General features: G+C 41.4%; 1 protein-coding gene across 1 annotated transcript in view; it reads left to right on the top strand.

Moving 5' to 3' along the window:
* The first annotated feature begins 303 nt into the window (after positions 1-303).
* Positions 304-17,589, top strand: part of METAP1D (methionyl aminopeptidase type 1D, mitochondrial) — a 46,964-nt gene continuing 29,678 nt past the window's right edge. The window contains exon 1 of the mRNA XM_032190309.1: positions 304-355. Within this exon, the coding sequence (XP_032046200.1) occupies positions 316-355 (40 nt within the window). The 5' untranslated portion in view covers positions 304-315. The remainder of the gene's footprint in view (positions 356-17,589) is intronic.

The raw sequence follows: 17,589 nt of genomic DNA, 5'->3' as shown, positions 1-17,589 counted from the left end.
GCTGCCGGGAAGCTGACAGACCGCGGGGCGTTACGCCTCAGCCTCACCACATACAACACGGCGTAGGGGCGAGCAGCCGTGCGCCCTTCACAGACCCCGCGGCGGGGGCGCTGCCGCCCCGCCGCCAGGGCCCGTCCCGAGGCGCCCCGCCGGGGCTGACGGTCGCGGAGGCCCGGCCCGGCCCGGCCCTGCCCTAACGGCCGCGGGTGGCACTCGCCTCACGCAGCGCGCGCGCAACGGCCGCGGCGCGAGGCAGGACGGCTCCCGCCGCGCCCCGCCTGTCGCGTCCACGTGATCCCGCCTCACGCGGCCAAGATGGCGGCGCCCAGAGCTGTCAACGTGCTGCGGGGCGGAGGTGAGCGCGCCGCCGCGGGGCGGGGAGGGAAGGGAAGGGAGGAGGGAAGGAGAGGAGAGGGGCGGGCAGCAGGCGCCGCCCGTTAAACGGAGCTGCGCGCGACAGCCCGCCGCCGCCTCTGCTGCTGTCTCGCTGCCCGGCGGGGACGTTGGTGGCTGATGCCGGCGGGAGAAGCCACCGGAGCGCCGTGTCCGCCTGCCTCAGCGCACGGGGCGCGAAGGGCCTCGCCCCGCGGGCGGTGGGAGCACCCGGCAGGGTGGCGGCGGGACAGCCCGGCCGGGCCGGGCCGGTGGCACCGGGAGCGGGGGGCTCGGCGCCGTGCGGAGGGGCAGGGGGTGAGGAGCGCTCGGCCCCGGTGTGCGCCGTGCCGGGAGCTGGCCCTGAGCGCTGCTGGCGGCCGCGGGGGTGTGTTACTGTGCTGTTCCTGTCAGAAATTTAGTTTTCTGTTAAAAAATGAATAAAATGTGACTGAAATAAGTACGTTTACTGTCCGATCCCACTGAATCGCGTAACTTTTGCGTGCATGTAGAGGCTCTTCAGCTCCTGCCGTTCCTCACAGCGCGGTCTTCCTGAAAGTGCCTTTTCTACCACAGCCCAGCAGAAACGATTCAGTCCCGTGTGTATTGCTGCCTTGGTGACACATCAGAGCAATTGTACACGGTTCTGTACCTCACTGATAAACGTGTTTTCGTATTGGTGTTATGTTATTTACCTCTCATTCCTTCCCCTCTGTGTTACCTTGTCTCTCAGATTAAATAAGACTGGAGGCTCTTTGGGGCATACAGTTAAGTGAGTGTTTCTTTTTGGCTCCTGTTGTAAAATCTTAAATGTGTGAATAGAAAGAAACACCTTACAATGGTCTCAGTGAAAGACTCGTATGAGTCTTTTTTTTTTTTTTTTTTTTTTTTTTTTTTAAGACTGTAAATTCTTCATCTTTCAGCCAAAGCACAATATTGCAATGCTATGCAGCTGACATAAAATTTCAATCCGTTTTCTCATGTTGTTGGTAATGATCTTCTGCTGTACTTCTATTTTTTGTTCTGTTCGAGTCTTTTCAAACTTTTGAGAATATAGCAGCCTTTTCTTCACAGTTGATCCTGAGTTTTGCAGGGCACAAGAGCCGTGTCAAATTTTTCATTGATGAAGGCTCATATTCATAAGGAAATTTCAGTTTGACTGGAATCTTAGAATATGAGCTTCAGTTGAACACTGGGAAGAGCTGGGGCATTTGGCCTTCAGAGTCTCTTTTTTATTTCTGACACCGGTCAAAACCTCTACACTAGCACATGTGCTAGTTAGAAACTGAATCACATCTGTAGTATGTAGTACCATAGAATGTCTGTTGTTGTTGGTTTGTTTTGAATCTCAAATTGAAATTTATTGTACAAATTCATACTATTCTTGATTTCTTGCTTCAGCATTTCTTCATCTGCAGACTTTGTTCTGGATATTGTTGTGGTCATGTGTGACCAGTACAACTGCCTCCAGCTGCATCCACACCTGGAAACTCTGTGTCTATCATCCAGTTAATAGACCCAAGCCATTTAAATTTGTTAAGCTTTCATCCCTCCCTCCAGACATCAAAACTTCTTCAGTTCCCCTAGTGGATGCATATTTCCAGAAGTTGAAAAAGCAAAACTGTCATAGTTCAGACAAGACTGATTAAGCTAAATCCAATTTTCCCTGATTTGGACAGTTCAGTATAATTTAATTTGCAAATATTGAAAGACAGAAGTAATTTAAATTAGATTTCTGCTCAACGAAGGGAGTCTATTCTACCTAAATAGAATGAAAATTACTTTTTGATAGCCCCTTATGTAATATCTCTTCATACATCTGATGTAATATTTCTGTAAATGATGAAAAGAAAATTTTCATAATTATGGAACTGTTTCTAGCACACTTGAAAAGCAGAGATCTTGGAAGTTTGTATACTGTTTAAAGACTTCCTCCACATATCAGAAGGAATTAGGCTATCATAAAAAAGTCTTTAATATGTTTGAAAAAGAAAAGTTGAATGATTGTGCTTGCAGAAAGTTAAAAAGACAGTCTGTGATTTTTTGTTAGGCATATCAGACAATTTATTTGAACAGTCCCTGTCTTGCTACTGTCAGAATTGCAATACTGTCAACCTAAGGAGAAGGTACACAACTTGATAAGAGTGTGAGGGGGCATAAGAGCGCCAATTGCATGTACCATTTGTAAAAGAAAACTAAGACAGAATACAAACACATCGAATGGTATGTTGACCTGTCAGGGTTTGTACTTATAAATGATAGTGATTATATGGTGTTTTATGGGCTTGTAAACGGTCTACTTGAATACTACGATAGTTTCAAGTATTACAATAATTGCATCTGTGATGTTCATTGGTAATAAAATAAAGTGGAAGACGTCAAAGAACTGCATGTCTCCAAATACAATTTCTATGATTTAAGGCATAATAATCTTTCATTGATCTATTAATTTTAGGCAAGTAAATTATTGTAGAGTAGAAGCCCCTAATTGCTTGTAATGAAGTTTCAGGACTTGGAGCCATGGGAAAATAATTGATGAGAAGACATATCATGTAAAACAAGTCACTTACTGTGTTAAATACTGATAGAACTGATTTCTTATCTTGCTTCCCTATCTACCGATGAATGAGTGGTCCATCTATGCTGCATGTTATTGCCAGACTTTTAAGGTTAAGTTATTGTAGATTGGAGGTGTGTGATACATCTCTCAGATATGTAGTCTGTGTGTACAGGCTGTATGTTTGCTTGTGCTTTACCTAGTCTGCATATTTGCACAACTGGAAAATTGTGCAAGCATCCTAAACAGGTGCCGATAAGACTTCACCCCTGCTCATGTGTAGAAGCAGTAGATTTCTTCTTTGGGCTGTTTTTATGTCCAGCACCAGAGTTATTGTGAGATATTATTATTCTTTGGATGCATAGCTATTTCAAAATGTTAGTTTTTTTTTCTGAGAATTTTATTTTTTTCACCTTCCTTAGTAACATGAAGAGGAGATACATAAATATATGCTTTTAAATCTTTCCCCCCCAAAAAAAAAAAACACAAACAAACGGAGGGGCATAGCTGGGGTATGATTTTGTTGCATTGTGGCTTAAAAACCGTGTTAATCCAAGTTTGCCTAGAAGTGCTGAATCTCATTAGAGGTCTTTTTTTAATTAGTATCATTTTCAATATTGCAATGCATTTTATTTGGGCTGTATAGATCTGTTCAGTTTGCGAGTCTGGTCAATGATGTGATGATTGAATGTTGTCTATCCTTCAGAGCTACTCTAGGCAAAATTGAGTATTTCAAAGGAGTAACAACCTCTTCTCCAATAAGGTAATTTTAAGAAAATAATCAAGCTATTCTGAAGCATCACAGAAATCAGAAATGTTAGCTCAGACCCTGCAGAGAGTGGAGTAATAGGAAAAGATGCAGACAAGTAACTGAGGCACTATGAAGCAATTAGTTTACTTCCTCTAGTTAAAGCATATATATTTAATTTCACATAGTGTTTTTCTGTGTGATCAGATATGGCTTTGCTATTTAATATGGTAAAACAGACAGTCAATTTTCAAAGTATCATTTTATGGTGAACTCTACATGCTAGCATACAGAAACATTCTATAGAGTTAACATCTGAGAGGTGGTTCAATAAATAACTTAATAAAGTACCTGCTGGAAATAACCCATTTCATGGGTTTTTGATTTTAGGAGCACAGTCAAGGTCAAATCTGTAGCTTCACTGAGTAATATATATCCAAAACCTCTTTAGTTTCAACTACCTGCAAAGGGAGAATGTTTTTCAGAGCTCTGAAAAAAAACATTTTCCTTCTCTGTCAAGTTGAAACATGAATGCCAGGTTTTTGAATTGTCATATGCTACTGAATCAGTCTGTTTCCATCTTTTTGGTAATGAGATTTGGAATAGGAGTAAAATTTTAAAAGCAGCCTACCTTTTCATAAGTGTACCAATAAACTTTAGCATATATGAGATTATTCTCATATTAAGAATGAATCATAAAAAAATTCTCAGCACTGTTGATATTCAAATACAAAAAACATCTTTTCACCCATATCTTCATCACTGTTAAACTTAGAAATGTACAGTGCAAAAATTTACAAATATTTAGTCCTCATCTATGGTAACTTCTAATACTTTAAAGCTATCTAATTCACTTAAAAAAAAAAAAAAAACTGTACAATAAACACATATCAGTCTTTGGGGGACTTGACTAAACATTGCCTAGTATTCCAGACTGATAATGAAATATGTCCTATAAGTCTGAAGGTTTTTTGGTAGATGAGAAAAAGTGATTGAAAACTTTTGTCAGAGAGTTTTCAAGATCAAATGATGCTTGGCTGCACTGTGCAATATATGAGCTGGGCAATTAGCTGGAAGCAAATGTTAATTCACATTTTCCATTAATTTGTAGACAGACTCATGTCTCCAGGATTTAACATTAGCATTATCAGCTGCAAATGATGCACGGTGGAAGTTCAAACCATTTGATCGTAGTACACTTTTAACATTTTCAAATCATCCTGAGGTATTTCCATCCCTGTCTTGCAAATAAGCAGGCAGACAAGGAATTATTCCCATTTCAACAGTGCAGCAATGAGTAACTCTCAGGGAGACATATACTTTCATGGTTTGAGGCATGAGAGAAAAAATATTCCCCTTTCAATAAAGTGTTTAATTGTTCTCTTCTTTCAGCTGAGAGGTAATGTGTTGTTGGCAGCACACAGAGCCTTTGTTCTGACAAGATACATCACTTCTAACTGGGGGTGTATTGGTAGGGTGCGGTTTTCCTGTTAGATTCTTTTTCTCAATCGGCATCAGCCAAGATGATATTCAAAGGGAGGACTGTCCTCTGCAGGTGTCCAGCCGTGGCTGAGAATTGGATCACCTTGTCCACCTCTCCGTAGACCGGCTGCTGCAGTGGAGGCCATGCGGCCTTGGCCAGCTCCCCAGGCCTGTTGGCCCACAGCTGCAGACATGGCTGGGAGGGGGAAGAAGGCTGCTGTCGCCATGCAGCAGCCGGCTCACCCAGCAGCAGAAACTTGGAGTTTTCTGCTACAATCAGCTCTGCTGATTTGTGCCCCCTCATGCAGCCACTTGCCCCAGTTTTGGTCATCTTCTCTGTGGAAGGGTACACATTGGCCTTGTGCCGGATTGCCACCACTGTGGCTGTAACTAATATCCACACGGAGACAAAATTCATAACGTATCCCTGAAGACTGCGTTGTTCCACCAGCTTTATGAAAGCTTTTTCTGCTCTGTATGCCTTGTGCCTTGGGTGACCAGGTCCCAGACAGTATCTTATATCAGCCAGTATTTAGTCTGTAGTAAATGTATTGGATAGGTACATTTTTAGATACTGGAAGTAGTATAGTAAGCCAAGCTGTAATCCTGGCAAAATTGAACTGTTTGGGAAATATGTGTTACATGTATCCTTTTCCATTTTACAGAGTCTCTCTTCTTAACATTCAGCTGGACCTTTTCCTAGATGGAAGGGAGCTTTTTTCTATCTATTTCCATCACAGAGCTCTGAAACTTTTACAGCCTGCAGCAACTCAGTGCCCTAGTGCAGTGATTCGCTATGAGGGCTGGTGCTCAGCTGTGTTTGTGGGCTACTGACCCTGAAGGAAAATGCCCAGATGTTCTGAGAAGTCCTTTACTAAGAAATTGATGTGGCCCATTACAGGAAGTCGGCTTTCAGCTGTGTTCTACACAGTTTTACAGTACTCAGTCTTCAGAGTTAGATGTTAGGATACCCATCAGTGATGAGCACTCCCTGTTTGCATGCACCACTTCCACTTTGCTTTCCTTGCGTGACATTTCCTTACCTGGCTTCAGGTATATAAGCAAAGGCTTAAAATAATACTGTGTAGTAGAAGCAAAGTCTGAAACAAAGTCATGTCTATGGTTTGTATTTCAGTGTTGTCTTGGGACAGGCATACTTGTTCTGAACTCTTTTGCTTCATCTCTTTCTAAAGCAGTCAGTCTCTTCAGGCTGAAATCTATACTCAGAACAGAAGTGGTGTTAGCATGTGAGCCTTAGTGCTCTGCTCTGCAGAGACCTAAATGACTGATTCAGGCTTCTCTGTATGGATATAGTGTATCAGTGATATAACAGATACTGCTTCACAAGATCTAAGGATTCAATTTAAGAAAAAAGATCCAGGCCTTTAAAGTCTGCATCAGAAGATCACCCTGACAAGCCTTTTTGCAGAGTTAAACTGCAAGTGAAGTCTGGTTTTTCGTTCTTGCACGTTCTTTTACTAAAACATCAGGAACAGTGGTATAGTATATGACAGGTCTCTGGTGGTCTCTGAGCTTGTTTACTGCAATATGTAGCATTTGAAGGGAAAGGATGAAGGACTGAAACATTGTTGAGGAAATTCTGGATCTCAAATTGTGAGTGATACTGTATTTTAGAGCAGATAGCTTCTCTAACTGAAGTAACAGGATTAGATGCCACGTGAGCATATAGTGTAACAGGTTCTGCCTCAGAGAGCTCACAGCCCAGGTATCTACAGCAGACAAAAGGGACTGAAATTGTTAACAGCAGTTGATGGATGGAGAAACTGTAGTGCCAAGGGAGTAATTTGCGGAGGGTCTTGTGTAAGAGTGTCATCAGGAGAATTAAATGGAGTCTGAAGCCTGCGCTAATGCCTGCTATTTCTAAGCTGCCAGGTTAACACATAGTTTAAAAGTGGATGTATATGAAGTGGCTTTCCAGATTCTGATAAAGTAATAAAGCTGAATTTCCCTAAGCAGACCAGAAGCTGTATTAAAGATGTACACAAAAGTGACATCCCACATAGCTATAAAGATCTGAAATTTTGTGTTACAGGTGGTTAACAGTTCTGCATTGGAAACTGAACTATTCTGTTCTGATACAACACCAATTATTTCTTGTGTGTTTTTTTTACGTACAGCTATAATTAGAGGATAAGTTTGAGGCTACCCTCCAAAAAAAAGTCTGTTTCAGTCAATTGCCCTAACATAGTGCTGTGGTATTTTCATTTCTTATTCTGAAGTTTGGGTTTCTGCTGAAGTCAAATTGAAGATAGGCTCCTTCTGTTTTTGGATTTGCAGCTAAAGCTGCAGTGGAGATTGATGTTGTGAAATCTAAGCTGTTTTTTCTTTCCATTATATTTGTACATATGAGATATGATGCTGTGGTTTTGCCAGTTGTGATCCATGAGCAAATTTAAGTGAAAGCTTAGGAATTTTTAACAATGTTCAGAGATAAATTTGCAGTTTCATTGCAAACTGTACTTTTAATATAGAGACTGATCATGTATACAGTCTGTACAAGGCCTTCTCTGTGCTAAAACTGCCTGTAGGATTCCTCATTAAAATGAACTCCTCAGTTGCCATTTGGGATTGTATATCTTTTCCTCTTTCTAATCCTTTTCTCCTCCCACTCCTGAACAAGCACAGTCCCATAGCCCTTGGAAACTCACACGTGGCGAAACACTTGCTCTCTTTTCTTCTCTGTGACAGTTTGGGGTGGTGAGGTGCCACTGCTGGATGGCTTGCAGTGCTTCTGACCACCACACCCCAGTGCTGTTGATCTTGCTATATTTATTAACAATAAATTTTAATTTGAAAATATTTTGAAGTAATGAAGTGGGAGGAGGAGTAGGATATGTAAAATTTATTTATTTATTTATTTATTTATGCTTTGTCTTTTCAAGCTGTGTGCATTTGTCACAGTGGTTCCTTTCCTAAGTATTTGTATTAAAATCAGAAATGTTTGTTAAAACATACTTGTGTGCTTAGTCTAACTTTCGTATTACATAGGTGAAAAAGGAAGAGAAAGTAAATAGGGCGTGGTCTGTGCTTTGTGTGTTCTCTGACTTAGTTACTGCATCCAGTAGAAGGGGGCTGTTTGGCTACAGCAGTGTTTTAATTTCATTTTGTAGTTTTTAGTTACACATTTCTGTAGTCTCCATGACCACTCCTGTTACCTGATGGCGCCTATATTTCATCAAGCAGTCTACCTGGATTTAGTCCCAGATGAGCTGTAGATCATGATGAACATGATCCCCTCTGCTTGGGAATCCAAGACCTGTAGTACCAGGATTCCCAAGGGAATTGAAGGAAAGCTGTGTTCAAGCATTGACTCCTCTTATTTTCTGTGTTGTTTTTTGTGTAGTATCACCTTATGCTGATGGATAATGTACTTCACCACTAGTAAAATCTGGTTTTACTTTGTTGATGATTAGGAGAAAAGATTCTTTTTAAAATAGAATGAAAATAGGAGCAGCTAAAAGTACAGGCAACAAAAGAAATTCTTTTTGCATCTCTTGATTGCTGCTTACAAATAAAGCAACAAGTTATTAAACAAAATAACAAAAAATGTTGCAGTATTAGTGTTACTCTGATGTGTTGTTTTTTTATGATATTGTCATTTCTATGTTTTCAGAGTTTAGTGCATGTTGATTTTTTTTTCTTACCTGTCTCTCCTTTAATCTGTTTCATTCTGTGAGAAAAGCTGCATTACACAAACATTGCATATAATTTTAGCAGCAGAACTTTATCATGCTGGATTTTTGTATTTAGAAAATGTTTTAACTTTTTTTTTTTTTGAGTGCAGAGAGAGAGTTAATGGTCAATCTAATTAAATTTAATTGCATTTCCTGTATGTTTTATTTTTAGCTTGCTCTTATATATATGCCTTTATGTTCATGAGAAAATGTATTTTTGTCATTTAAAAAAAATATATATCTTAAAATTCTTCTAAATGTGGGGAACTCGTAATTTCTGCTCAATGGTCAAGAGTTGTTTCCTCATTGTTTTGAATTGTGTGACCTTGTGTTTTGTTTTGTTTGGTTGGTTTGTTTTTGTAAAATTTAGAAAGTTAAGATATGAGAAGAGTAATTAACAGCTGCTGTGTTGTTCCTGTTCTAGCTTTTATGACCAGGTTGATTGGACATGCATGCAGAACATGTTAGTTATTATTCTATCTACATACACTTCTGCCATCGTTCATTTGTCTCTTACTGCTCACATTTACCTACCTAACTTTATATATACATCATTACTTGTAGAAAGATTTTTTTCCCCTGATATCCTAAGAAAAAATGTGGAAAAATTGGCCTTCAACAATTTATTGTTTTTCTGTTGTTCTAGCAGTTTGTCTGAAACTTACTTTTCTGAGCATGAGCTGTTTTCTGTGGGAGGAACTACAGTGACTGGAGAACATGTAAAGCTCTGGCATCATAAATGTGAAAAATGAACAGATAAGGATTCTCAGATTTATTCATTTAAATCTAGTGACAAACAAGCATCTAAAATAAAGATGCCTTTACTAAAAATTCAGTGATTCTGTTCCTGTGGTTAGGGAATAGAAAGTCTGCTGTAGTACATTACATGTATTGTATTACAGTTTACATCTCCCAGGCTTCTTTTCTGTTCCAGGTTTGACATTCTTGGTGTTTCTGAGGTTTAAAAAAGGCATGAAAAAAAATCATATTGGATATTTTTATGCATCAAAAAGTAGAAGTATAATCATGTGGTAAAATCCCATTAAGGTTATTTTTCCATTCACCAGCAAGGGAGAGAGTTACTGCCCTTACCAGACAAAGTTCATTCAAAGTTTTGAATCATTAGATTGCCTGAGGCAGGAAGCTGAAGTTGTTTTCTTGTATTGTGGCTGTACCTGGAGGCCACAAACTTAAGTTTTCTGTTGGTCTGTATTGTACGAGTCCCCTGCCACAGAAAATGTGTGGCAGTTTGAGAAGTAAGGGAGACACCAAGGCTTTTGCTGAAGTAGAAGATTTGCCAGCTTGCTGTTTGGTGGCGAATCAGCTTCAGAGTGTACATCATGAGTCTCACCTTGGTGTCTGGGCTTCACACGTTCCTGGGTTGATGGTTCTGGTGGGAGAAAACAGCCCTGAGGAGCTTGCCAGCATCAGGAATGGTAGGCTCATCTGCTGGCATCCTCTTGTTAGTGAGGCAAGTCCTCCTGCAGCTGTATGGCTGAAGAAGAGTTACAGTCTCAACACAAGACTGTGTTGAAGTTATTTGTAGGACTAGAATCCAGGAGCTAGGGGCTTCAAGGCTGGTGGTGCATGGCCTTGGATAAGCCAGTGAACTTCCTGTCTCTTTCTCCACCCACAGTACAGATATTTATCTACTTTGCAGGTGCGTTGGTTGAGAGTAATGAGTTGTTTGTAAAGCACTTTGAAGATGAGAAGCTCTATAAAAATGCTAAGTATTATTATGTATGAGCTCTTGAGTGTATAATGGCTGTTTGCCTGCCAGTATTTAAAGCAATTTGTAACACACTAAGTATGAAAGGCACTGTATGAAGTCAAGCTCTAGTTTCTGTTTAAGAAAAGTTACTCATACTTTGTGTTCAGCAGTTCAAGTCACACCATTGGATGGCTGTGTTCTGTAGTGATACAAAGATTACAGAAGATTTTTTTTAAAGGAACCATGTCAGAACATCTGAAGTCAGGTCATTATATGGTAAGGGTTTCTTCTGATTCAGTCATATCTCATGGTGTCTGTATGTCTTGGGTTTTGTTTGTCAAACATGTAGATCTTCTTCCTTCTTCTCTTTTGGCAAATGCTCCTTTTGTCCCTTCTTACACTTCTGTCTGAACAGCTGTAACTTTTCTCTTCCTGTGTAGAGAAGCAGAACACATTGATAATAAACTTTTTTTTTTTTTTTTTACTTAAATAAAGTCTTTTCAGTCCTTGTAAATGGGCATAGGAAAAGGAAATATGGAAAGGGTATAAGAGAAAACATCTAAGGTAATGTTTACAAATGGAACTGTTTGTTGGCAAAGGGCTTTATCCATATGATAGCATATGATACTACAGAGATTCTTGGACAGAGGAAGTTTGAAATTAGTTTTTAAGTTCCTTTAACATAGTGCGTATTAAAAACATATTATTTGAATGGAAAACAATCTGGAAATGTTTTATGACATAGAAACAAAGTATGGAAAGTTCATTTGTTTGTTCTGTTAAATGACTGATTCCCTGGGGAGTTTTCCTTTTAGAGTTGTTATCCTTTCCAAATCAGTAGATGTCTTTCCCTGTATGCCCTAATTTCTAAACAAAGAGGAAAATGTTGGAAAACAAGTGTTCAATAAACTGTTATGCTACATGGAAGTCTTAGAAAATGGTAATAAAGGACTCTTCAGTGCTCCTCAGAAGTCTTTTGGCAGACTTATTCTATAGAGTGCAGCCTGAGAAAACTTTCGTGAGGGTTTTTGAAGGTCATATTGTAGTCTCTCTAGTTTAGAAGATAAATAACCAGCCACTCTAAGCAGCTGTGTAAAGTCTCCAACTTTCACATCTTAAGGATGTTTACTTTCATGTATTTATACTTAAAATACCTGTTAAAAGGATGTTTCGATTTTAGATCAAGCTTATTTTGAACCATGAAGGGCTACTGCAGTAATGAACATGATCTATATTTATACATTAACACCTAGGGCATATCAGATGTTCTCAGATTAACTGATTCATGTTGAGATGTACATGAACTTAAATTTAGGTCCTGCATTGTGTATTTTTCAGAATTATGAACGTCAACACACATGGTATAACACTTAAAGAAAATGACAAAGAAATTATTTTTCTCACAGAAATCCAGCCGTTTGGTCCCAGATCTTCTGATTGGAGTTGGAAAAAAATAACAGTGAGCTCCTGACCTCATACCACAAGTCATAAAAATAAGGAACTTTATTTAATACATGATGCAGTCACTCCAGGTCTGCTTGTATGTTGCTTGAGTTCGTAGCTCTTGAATGTGCTTGTAAACTCATCTAGACGAGTTGATCTTCTACTCTAATAACCAAGCGGACAGTCATCTTGCAAAGCCATCCTAGTTTGACACCAAGATGAGATGTTGTCTGCATTGATTTGTGCAGGTCTGAGAATTGAATTACACTCTTGCGTTATGGGTGAAATTGTGGGTGGTGACAAGGTTTAATTTCATTGCCCTGTGCTTTCTGAATTAACACCTGTGAGGTGACTAGGCAAGTCTCATTTCTGAGAGTTGTTTCTAGTTGTTGTGTACTGATTATTATTGACATACTTCTTATGGCTCAAGACAGAGACCTAAATGAAAGGGGTGTTCTTAAAAGAAATGTATCAAGTAGTGGGACTTGTCTAGGTTTATTATTTAAAGATTTGTTAATGCTCTAGCAGACCCTACTAATTCAATAGAAGCTCAAGTCATGAGAAGATTTCTCTTCTGGGAAATCTTAAATAGTTCCTCAGAAAGATCAAGTTGTACCAGCCAGAATTACTTTGCTGGTATGTTTCTGTCCCAGCTGTTTTCTAGGTGGTGTAGTTAAATTATCTAAGAGTTTAGCATTGCAGAGAACTCTCCTTAACTACTACATGTTTTTTGGCAAAATTTTAATTGCAGAGCAACCCAAAATTGCAAAAGTGCAGAAGGAGTATATGGCAGCTGTTTCTAAAACCTGCTTGATAAAGACAATCTTGCTTTTGTTTATTTCGGTCTCTTTTATCCGAATAACTCTTTTTGTGAGAACTGTTGCATAAAATCAGTCTTGGTTCTTCAGTGAAATATAAGGTATATCTCAGCTTTCCTGAAGAGACTATCCAAGTCAATAAAGGTGGAATTCAGTCAACCTAACTCTCTGCATCTAAGTTGGTGATACTGACTCCCGCTGTAATCACCTGAGGGAAGCAGGCTAAAGTAAATTTTGATAGACTTTCATGTTAACTTCACTGAGTAATTGAAATCATTTTTCTTTTTCCAGTTATGTGAGTCAGGTATAGAATAATATAACTGCTTGACAAATTTGGGTGGCTTTTGCTGCAGCAGTATCCTCACCTCTGGGACCATGTTCCTTGTTGGAGGCTGCAAACAGGTTGTTTGGAAGTTGTGACTGGAAGTTCAGCCAGCTGAAAGTAATCTGCCGGTGTGGCTGAGGTAAAGGCACACATTCTCTCCTGTCACCTCTGGCGCTACAGGTGATGATACACTGCACTGTGAGCAGCCATAGCTGGGGCATGGGCATGCTGCTTCTGCTGACTGTACCACTGCAGTGGTAGCAAACAAGTCAGAGTTGACTTCACTGTAGTTGTTTTGTTCACTGAGTAGGATTCAGGACCCCTGATGTTAATAAAGTTGTGGTCAGAATCATAAAATCAAAATTCATGATCATGTTATTTTGCAATAGGCCATGCAGGTAATTTGAAATGGAATTTGCATTGTCCATGATTTAAGTGTACAGCAGGGCTTCTAGAACATAATTCACTGAATTTGCTGATCTGGGGATGATTTTAGAGTCGAAATGAATTGATACCTTCTCCGGTACATATCTCAGGTATGATTCTGTCAATACACATAACGTCTGTTGTCACATCCTTTGTATATTTTAGCACCCAACTTCCTCACCCAAAAAAAAAGGTGTTGGGACAAAGTCTGCCAAGATCCAGACCAAAGACAGGTTGAACGTGGAACGTGTCTGGTTCTGTGGCTGGACTGCTGCAGAAAGCTGCAGGAATACCAGTGCTCATTCTCCAGATGAAGCTTTTGTACTCTCTCTGTCCAGCTAGCTCTGTTTTATAATTGTCAGAATAATTTATAGTGCATCATGAAACACATCTGGATGGAGCAATAACATGCTAATTGTTATTGTCTAAAGAAGAGCTTTACTAGCCTGCATTTTAAATTATAAAGATGATGGTTTCAGCTGCAATGGCACTATTGAAATTAAGACACCAAAATTTCCACATGCAGATCTGCGGTTCTAGTATAGTACTCTCAAGATGGGTGTGCACTGTCATTGGATTTACCAGGGGCTGCCGGGATCACTGACCTTCCTTGATGGCACCAGTCTGTATAATTTGCCATATGCATGGCTTTACTGGTAGCCTGTTTTTTATTTCTTCAGTCTTTCCCATGAGCATCATGCAATGCAGTATGTGCCCATGTCTCACGTGTGAGAGACAGCTCACAAGGAGATGGCTATACAGCTTCCAGTCATGTTAAGGTTATATATGCCTCTGCCTTTAAGTAAAAAGGTAAAAATGCCTTTTTTTGGTGTGTCAATTTGAATGGGAAGTCTTTTGCAAAATAGTTCTTTTCATGCAATTAGTATCTCCACAAATTATGTCTGTTCTGTCAGATCTGCCTCCAGAGCTCCTTCTATCTAAACAAAGTTCTGAATAAATAAGTTCAAAAGTGAGCTGGGTTCTAGCTGAAACTTCTCCTCAATTACAAGCACACAAGTCCAGTCAGAGCAACTGGGAGATCCAGCTGTGGGCTCAAATTGCTGCCATTGGTCTGTATCTCCAGTGGGCAATACTGTTGTAAAGCTGTATATTTAAACCACAAACCTGTAGCAACAAGAACAAGAGCACTAGAGTGGATGTTTGACAAATCATGCAAGAAAATCTAAGCGTTCTGTGTTGAATATGTGAATTAGTAATTGGCTAAGTGGGATGTCCCCATGGAGAATTTCATGGATTGCTGCCCAGCTTTGCAGACAAGGTAGCTAAGCATGCTCTGAAGAAATGCCTGTCATATTTAGCTGGCAAGTTAGATTATCTTCATCACAGGGAAAGCAAAACATTTACTGATGCTTATCGATTCACTATCTGTGCAGAAAAAAAAAAATGCTCAAATCCTTTTCAGTTCAGGAAAAGGATTTGTAGATCTCCTCTCTTGAGAAACCCATTGCTTACTTGATGTGTTTTAGAAATTCAGATGGTGGAATAGCCCAATAAAATGTACACAGTGAGGGAATAGACTGATGAAGATAGTTTAGAACTTAATTATTTGTTTGCTTATTTATTTATTTAAAGTCCCATTTTATGGGAAATAGCAGTTGTTGGCATTGCTGTATCCATCTTTAAAGCACCTGATAGGACAGCGTGGTTTTGTTTGGGTAACTTACACCTGTAACATGTGCAGGAGGAGAAGTGACAGGGAGCAAGGTCTAGGTTTGGGGGGTAAGAAAGCATTTCCTAAAGTGCAACTGGACTTGATCCAGTCTTGAGGGAATAACCAGGTGCTGTAGTTTGTGTTACATTGTCTATTTCAACAAGTACTGCTTGTAGTTCCTCCAGGAAATCTCTTGTAATAGTAGCTGGAGTGTTGATGGCAGGATATGGAGTAGTGAGGAAACCCAGAGGTCCTTCCTTACCACCTAGTTTTTGGGATCTGAATGTGTAGTTTGCTCATTGGAGAGTGGCGGGGCAGATAGGCAGGGCTGGAGCCCATCCTGAAGACATGCATCGGAAATTCATAGATGTTGCATGCCATCTGGCTCAACTCCTCCTGATGTGTATTACATGAGATGGGCACAGGGGAAACAAGTGTGTCAGATCCTGACCTGCATATAGGTTGTCACTCCAATGAAATATGCTGAATTCCTTCATGTTCCTGATACCTAGGGAAGGTCATGGTCAAAACTGAACCTGTAGTCATTGTTGTGGTGATTATTGTTTAATTTACTGTATATCAACCACAAAGCTGGTGCCCACAGATGCCTTAGCTCTTTCCCAGTTAAGGTGCCTGTTGTAGCCAGCTGTTTATTAGATACTGGTGAAACATTTGTCCAGGGACACAAGCACTACAAATATAATCTGGTGAGATCCAAATAGTTGTAAACCTCATATTGTGCCATATGTTGATTAGTTTACTTTAAAAGCTGAAGCTCAGGTCCTACTCCTTTTCATCTATGTTCATGAACTAGAAGAGGAAAGGTGGTGGTTGTGAAGTGAGGAGAGTGGTGGCTCAAAAGCCCCTGGGGTCTCCAGCAGGGTAGGCAGGGGGGCACACCGCCTGTGTGCCCAGGGCAATGCAGCCCTCTCCCCCAGCCCCGTGCTCTGTGCAAACCCAGGGGAAGTTTTTCCAGATGCTTCCTTGAACCATTTCCCTCCTGCTCCTGACAGAAAAAAGCTGGCACATCCCAGCATTTGTGCAAAGAGCAAGGGGGGCACCGTGCTGGAAAGGGTGGCTGGTGCCTTCAGGAGGGAGATTCCTGGATGTGGCGGTGCTGTGGGGAAGGGCTGGTGTTGTGTCTGGAGCCAGAAAATGCGCTTCAAAACCACTGCATGGAAAATGCAAAACACCTTATTACCCTTTCTCTACCACAGAATAAAGCCCCTTTTTGTGTCTGACATTCATGAAGGCTTATTAAAGCTCAACGTCTGTGGGGGAGGCAGTTGCCATCCTGACTCAGGATGGACACCTCCCCCAGGCTGCTGAGAGCACGGTGTCAGCACATCCCGAATTTCTGCCCTTTTTGAGGTTTGACTGTATCCATTGGAGGAACTACCGAGGCAGCAGGGGATGCAACCCAAAGCTTCTCCCCAGCTCAGGCTGCTTTTTTGATTCTTCCATGGAGCTCGCTCCCTCAGCCCCCCCCAGCCTTGCCGCCTGCCCAGCCTTGCAGCTGGCCTCGCTGCGCAGAAGCGCTGAGGCGTGGGGCCCAGTGAGGGGCCACTGGCAGCCCTGGGCAGCTGGGGTGGCCCATGGGTCATCCTGTGGGGCCTGCGCCTTGGGGTGAACCTAGGCCAGCACTGCCATCCCCGCCACACGTGTTGCCTCTGGCCTCTTGCACTTGTGTGCTTTCCCTTTAGCATGCGTGAGCATGGCTTGCCTTCCTGCAGAAGCGCTATATTATTTATAAATAGCCACTCTATTTGCAAGGTGCCATATATGATAAAAAAAGGCCTTTGGTGATGGTTATGTGGCTTGAGAGCAGAGCCTGTGCTTTGGATGTGCTCTATAAACAGCTGGCAACAAGTGGCCTGATCCTGTCTCCTCTGCCTTCAGCGGGAGATCCCTGACAAGTGCATGAGGCAGGAGGCGCCTCGCTGCCAGTGCCACGTCTGCGGGCAGGCCGCCTGGGCATGCAGCGCGGCCGCCTGTCCCCGTGCCAAGAGCGAATTTTGCCGATCCAGATCGGCTCAGTTTGTCAACACGTGGCTCCTGCTGAGCTCCATGAGGAGAATCATTCTTGGCACAGGGAGGAGCAGAGCTGGCTTGGCTGCGCCCGCCAGGGCCTAGCACCTGCCCCAGCAGGAGTCCAGCACCCAGCCCAGCTCCCGCAGCCCCGTGGCTGCGGCTCCTGACGGTGGGCTGGTGGGAAGGATCAGGGGCAGAGAGAGAGATTCCCTGGGTTAGTTTTCAAAAAAAATAATATTTTTTTTGTGGCTGTCTGGATGATTAATGTGAATAGGAAAATACTGTTGACCCATTTAAATCACGTTATAC

This window comes from Aythya fuligula, chromosome 6 (genome assembly GCF_009819795.1).
Source record: "Aythya fuligula isolate bAytFul2 chromosome 6, bAytFul2.pri, whole genome shotgun sequence".
Taxonomy (NCBI): Eukaryota; Metazoa; Chordata; class Aves; order Anseriformes; family Anatidae; genus Aythya; species Aythya fuligula.
The sequence above is the reverse complement of the archived record's forward strand: the minus strand, read 5'-3'. Positions and strand labels throughout refer to the sequence as shown.